Raw genomic sequence first — 6,686 nt, 5'->3', positions numbered from 1 at the left:
TTCTGATATATTGAGATAGTTTTATATTAGAATATTAAGTTTTATGGGGAAATTTTAAGGTAATTTTGAATAATTACATTTTTTAGTCCTTGTGATTTAATGTGGACAAGTTTAGTGGCACAGAGATAAGCTTGATACTCTTGGAAGAGTTTGCATAGACAGCTCACTGCAGTTAGTTTAAATTCCAGGCGAGAGTTTGTTTTGAGAATTAGAAATACTGTATTCTATTTGATATTTGGCTGAGAAATATCATTATTCCTTACAAGCAATCTGTAAAAACAAGTCAGGACTTCAGAAACTGGGTTGTGTTCCTAGCGTGTGCCGGAATTTTCCTCCCACACTTGCCTCTCTTAATTTACTCCCCTGCATCCAGGTTTTTCCAGCCAATTTTCTTTGGTTTCCAATAGATTAATAAAGCGAAAATTCTGATCCTTCAGCTGACTTAACATTTCTACTGTCTCCATGATGCCATGTTCTTTGTTGATGAGATAATTTGCATAATGTTGTCCATCATGCTTTAAACTATGGTATTGCTGTTCAGTATTGCTGATTTGGCTGGTTCCTTTGCTCTAAACAGGTTGTCTCCCGGTTCTGATGTCTACGTCACAGTTTCATCCATTGCCTTAGCGAGATCACAACAGTGCCGTAATTCTCCAAGCAACTTATCATCCTCAAGTGAGACTGGCTCTGGTGGGGGCACATACAGACAAAAGTCTATGCCAGAAGGGTAGGCACCAGACTATTTTAATTTTTTTTTTTTTTTTTCAAGGCAGGTTTTTTGTTCTCGGTTTCATTTGTTGTAATGTATATTAAATTAGAGGAGTGCTTACCCAGCCTTCTGTCAGCTATTGTTTACACACATTAAAATATGTTTTCAAATATCACTGTTATGCTTCTTGAAAAAGTGAGTTTTAAAAATCCACTGTTTACACCTTTTCCCTTTGCAACCTGACCTCTCTTTCTGATCCTAATCTACAATTGCTCAAGTTAAAATGCAAAGGGACCTTTATGTATTTAAAAATCTTGATTAAAAGTACTGGTTTCATGTTGCAAATTGATTCATTTCACAGGTTTAGATTCTAAAATAAAAAAGCAATAGGTTTGGGACTTTGCAGTCTGTGCTAATAGTTGAAGCAAAGTGCAACTTAGTGCAACTAAGACTTCGGATGTGTAGGCACGAAAGTGCTAATTAATCCAAACTAGCATCTTCTACTCATATTCACAGTCATCCTGTTTTAACGCACTCTGCCAACTTTCCAGAAATCTTCAAACTCTCTGAAGTGATCCAGTGTCACCCTAAGGGGCAACTTGCAGAGAAAGGAATTAAATCTGTATCATTTTCAGAGAGCACCGAAAGAAACAATAAATGAAGCATCTCCAAGAAGGGAAAAAATAACTGTCAGCAGGAGAGCTACCACATTCCAGTCACTTCCCATAGAGAAGATAAGGGGGTGAAACTGCTAATAGTTTAGACTGCAAAGCTTCCTTCTGAAGTTGTCTTCAGTATGTTGTAGGTTATTGTGTGTAATTCATTCTGGTTTGGGTCTTTTATAAAATAGAAGTATCTTTTTCTCTATGTTAAAAAAAAAAATCTATTATGAGTAAGATAAATATCATTGTCAAGAAATGCTTAGCACAAGGCACTATCTTTTGCCTGTTTAGGTGCCTCTGAGGGGACACTGCTCTTTGTCAGTCCAGAGAATGCTGTTCTGAGCATGTGTTTGAACAAGTGCCACTTCTTGCTCCAGAGCACTGAAGATTTTTCTTCCCTGACTTTCTCCTTGCAGTTCAGTTTGAGGTTTTCTGAAGAGACTCTCTTTACTCTGCTGTGCACCTTCTTGAAGGCTTTGATTCATGAGACTATCAAGCCTGTTCAGGTCATTATTTAAGTTTGTGCTTAAGTCCTACTGATATTAGGAGACTTGCTCTAAATCAATTAAACTTCGCTGTAAGGAAACTAAACAGAAGTGTGTCCAGAGCTTGGCAGCTGGTAAAAGCACTTACGTTCACATACTGCATACTTCCTGGCTTACTTGTGCCAGCAGCACTTATGTGTTGCCTTGAATTCTGAAGAGCAACTTGTGCTCCCAGTATCTTGTCTGCTCTTTTCCAACTACGTCATTTACTCTACAAAAAAGGTATTGCTGCCATACGTCCTTAGACCATCACAACCATAACTGCTTGTGTAGGAAGGAATTTTCAGACACTCTAGGGTTTGAATTGGCCTCAGACCACACCAGCACCCGTCCCAACCCTTTTCCGTCTTTTAATTTAATTATACACATATGTTCATGACAGCATTCTTTGAGCATTTTGCAAGTTCAGCAGAGACATGTCCTAGAAACCTTGCATATATGGTCTTTTTGGTTTTGAAGTTTTAATTCTGAGCAAGGAAACACTGTTTAAATTGAATAATTAAAGAAATAATTAATACATGAACTTTGCATGTTGCTTATTGTATGCTTTTTTAAAAAAAGAAAAATTACTTATTAAACTCCAATTATTTGACTATTATATCCTATTCTTATAGGAAAAGCACTTTGCCTCCCATACTGTCCTTGTGCACATGAATCATATTTACTGAGGACTTTCCAAACATTTTCTGCCAGGCTAAATGGAAAGGATGACAAATGTAATTATGAAGGAAACTTTCCATTGTCTCAGTAAGCAAAGTAATGTCTGTCACATTACTAAAAGTCATTGCAGTTCCTTGTGCATCTTCTGTTGAGATGTGTCTGAGACACTAGATCCAGGGCAGCTCTGTAGTGATGTTCTATGTACCAGGTAGAGCTTGTCAGCAGCTAACCCATATATGTTTTTAAAACAGGAGAGAGATATTGATTGTAGCATTCAGTTGTTAAGTTGTTGGAGAGCAGGATGGGCTGGAGTAGGTACCTAGCTGAGGGGGCACCATGTCCCGAAGGTAATCTTCTCAAGGTGAGGCTCCAGTGACTCAAAGTGTTCCAGTCCCTGAGATTTCCCAGTGAAGGAAGTCTCAACTGCATAATTTCTGTATACATTTCTTTCTTGTTGCATGATATGACAGATTTGGAAAGTTTGTGAAACTTAAATGACTGGAAGCATGAGTGTGAGTCCAACCTCTGTCTGACATTGGTAAGAGCAATAACTGCTGCCTCTTCTAGATTATTGGTCCATATACTGAGCTGGGTATAGGCAAAAACTTCACTGCCTTCAGTACCATCTAGATTGGTCTTGATGTATATATGTGTGTTTCATATGCTTATCCTGTGTTTACCTGAACATATGTATATGTAATAAATGATTGTAGAATGAAAAATGAAATTCATAAATACTTAAATAATTAGTTTCTTCTTATTGAAACAATTTCACTGTTCTTTTAATCCAGATTGATTTCTCCTTCAGGTTTTTTGGGTTCATTCCTACATACTCTAATGGGCTATATATTCATGCAGCATAGAATATAGCACTACCTATGTTTATTAGTCGTGCTTTTAAATAGCCCACTTCATGTGAAAAAAGAAAAAAGGGGCAATCTAAAGACATTTCTTACTACTCAATTAGTAGAGCAGCGATTTTAATGAAATAAAACTAGAAACGTGGTGGTTTTGTATATCTCTAATCTTGGAAAAAAGATCCCATATAATAAAATATGCCAAATGCAAAATTGGCTACTTTTATACATATGAACATTATGGACTTTAGGTGAGAAGACAGTGCATAGAAAGCAAAATGTTGATGCAGCACAACTTCATCACACCAAGGTTTCTTGATGTTTGGGCTTCTTCTTTTAGATAACAATTTCTAATTATTTTGTCATGAAAAGATATTCTTCCCAAAATACTTTACAAGTCTTAAAGGTCTGAAAATTACCTCAGATTAGTGTTTAAAGTGTTTAGCCTTTTTATGCATCTGTTGAATTGGTACTGAATTAATCGTGTTTAATTTGGGTATTTGATTTAGTGAAATCCTAGCTAGTCTGTGCAAATAGAAAAGGAAAAAGCATTACTCACTTAATGCAAACTCAGTTTAAATTGTTTGTATTCAGAAGGCAGATATATCCAGGTTTTCTTCACTTTTTTTATTCATTAAAGCTTATGTTGGCTATACCAGGGAGCAGTGACCAAAATGTAAGTAGGGTCATGTTTGGGTAAAAATTTAGAAGGCCCAGATTTCAAAATGTGACATTTTGGAGCTGTGCTGCATGTACAAGCATGTTCCAGCTGCTTGTCTTTGAGGATTGGAGTGGGATTTTGTTGTTCCGAGTCTTACAATGTTTCTTTGATGGTTTCATTTAAGTTAACAGATACATGAGGTTTCAGATTTGGTAACCACATTGAGCTTGAGTATTTTATTTACTGTTATTATATTACACTAGAGAAAACTAGAAAAACTAGCAAAACTCCTTGATTTACAGAGAATATATCAGCTTGTCGTAATTACTTTGGGTGTTACTCTATGCATGTATATTTTGGGGAATTTTTTTGCCTTCAATATATTTCTGACAAAAAAAAAATCAGAAATGCGTTATTCTTGACGAATTCTTAATGACTGATCTGCTAATTCTGAACCCAACTATAATTCTTAAAGATTTGAGTGATTTATATGTAATATAGAATCATAGATTTAATTCTTACAGGCTTTTATGCATACAAGGCATGTAGACTTCAGTACGACACAGAGGCACTGTGTGTCTCCTTTGTCATTAGACTGTTCTTCTTGAGTTTGCTCTATCTTTATTGAGCTTTCCAAAATCCATCTGACTAATCTATCAGGGTTTACAAACAAAGTCCATTGAAAACAGTTTTCCTTTTGCTCTGTATGCTTTCTTCTACAGCAATAGGTATATGTATCTCACTGCATTCCTACAGCTGTGTTTAGTTAGTCCACTCAAATTATTTCATGATCAAATAACTTAATAATTTACAGAATTTATAACCCCTAGGTTTTGGGAATCCATAAACAATACAGTTAACTTCATGAATGCTTAATTAAAATATTTGGCAGTGTAATATTGTTCCAAATGAATCTATGTTGTTTGCATATACATCTGCAACACCTAGGTGTGACCTTACTAGTCTTTTGCTTAGAACCCAGGAAAGTGTCTGAGATCCATGGGTTTGCCCCAGCAGACTTCCTGATGCACACTTTGACTAGTTCGAGGTTGTGCTTTCTCAGTTAAAAGGGTTGATCCTTGATATCTTTTCCCAATAAACACACCTCCATTACCTGATGTGACATTTATTCAAACTTTTAAATTTTACTCATTGTGGTCAATTTTCTGTAACCATGTAACAGTCTGGTCACCCTTCTATGTAAACATCTGTGTAAATGAAAACTAATAATTTTATTTCTGGATGGTTTGGTCTGGTTTTTTTTAATTGTATGCACTGTAACCAGACGTTCTTGATCAAATATGCTCAATAAATTAATGTGTACTGTCATCTTGCTTACTAAAGGTGTTAAATGGGTCCTGAGAGCTACCACAAAATTAAATGGAAAAGTGTTATAAATTCTTCAAACAGTTGTTCTATGCATTGCTCTGCCCTGTTGTTTGACACTAGCTTATTAAAAGTGCTATTTTTCCTCTTATGTGAGATTTATGCGTATTTAAATTCGTTATCTCCTTTGTTTTTTGGGGTGTTAAAACAGGTTTGGAGTTAGCCGTAGATCCCCTGCTTCCATTGACAGGCAGAACACACAATCAGATACGGGTGGTAGCGGCAAATCCACATCCAGCTGGCAAAGAAGTGAGGATAGTATCGTGGACCAGATGGGTAGGTAATTAATGCTTTGCAATGAGCAAGTTGTGCTAACCACAAGGTGTCTTTGGTAATGCCTCTCCTCTTAAGCACTATGTTTTCAGAGTCTTTGAAATTTAACCTTGTTCATCAGGATGAATAATTAGATCTGGAGCATATACTAGCTTCTGCAGTCTGTGTCCTTGGAACCTATAAGTATCACCTGAGGAAGAACTGGTTTCAGTTCTTCATTTGACTGTGGGAATAAATCTGCCTTAATGCTCCTACCCTGAAACACTTTGTCCTTTTAGAAGCAGTTGAGTAGTCACACTTAGTAATTTATCTAGCTACTGAGGACTTGTTTGACCTCACCCACTCTCCTAAGTGGCTTGGCTTGGTTTAATTTTTGCTTAGTTGGTCTAAAGTGCTTGTGATGCTCCCTTTCAAATGGTGCTATATAAATACAAATTGATTGATCATTGAAGCTATGAAAATACTATGTGCAAAATGGAAAAAAAATGCAATTAAAGTTTAAATAGTGAAGTAAATCTATAGCTTGGTAATCGCCTTCCACCAGTGTATACATTTTCATTGCACTTGGCAATTAAGCTGTCAGCTGAGGGAACTTATTAACTATATAAAAAAGCTGGGTGTCAAGAATTTGCATTGTTGAGCCTTCATTTGAAGTTTTTGCACATAGACCTTTTGCTATAGCTACGGCTTGACTTGAGTGGATACCAATGAGATTGACACCAAGGCAAGTGTCCTGTCTACAAACAGCATTGATCCAACTTGATGACCATGGTCAAGATTGCTAGATTGTTTTTTTCCCAACTTTGTTACCACAGATTAAGCAATTCCATACTTTCTCTGTTGCACATATAGATCATCATTTTACTGCACCTGTTGTTCTGTATAAATGGACTAGCGTTCAACACAGAATAAGGTTCTGTGCAATCAGCAGGA

At 36.3% G+C, this 6,686-nt stretch overlaps 1 protein-coding gene across 1 annotated transcript in view; it reads left to right on the top strand.

Moving 5' to 3' along the window:
• The first annotated feature begins 524 nt into the window (after positions 1 to 524).
• The window catches only part of LOC104525329 (signal-induced proliferation-associated 1-like protein 1), a 29,080-nt gene continuing 22,918 nt past the window's right edge, over positions 525 to 6,686 (top strand). Inside the window, exons 1-2 of the mRNA XM_029085074.1 lie at positions 525 to 727; positions 5,632 to 5,756. Coding sequence (XP_028940907.1) covers positions 525 to 727; positions 5,632 to 5,756 — 328 coding nt within the window. The remainder of the gene's footprint in view (positions 728 to 5,631; positions 5,757 to 6,686) is intronic.

This window comes from Antrostomus carolinensis, unplaced genomic scaffold (genome assembly GCF_000700745.2).
Source record: "Antrostomus carolinensis isolate BGI_N321 unplaced genomic scaffold, ASM70074v2 scaffold9395, whole genome shotgun sequence".
Classification (NCBI taxonomy): Eukaryota; Metazoa; Chordata; class Aves; order Caprimulgiformes; family Caprimulgidae; genus Antrostomus; species Antrostomus carolinensis.
Note: the sequence above shows the minus strand (reverse complement) of the source record. Positions and strands in the feature narration are given on the sequence as shown.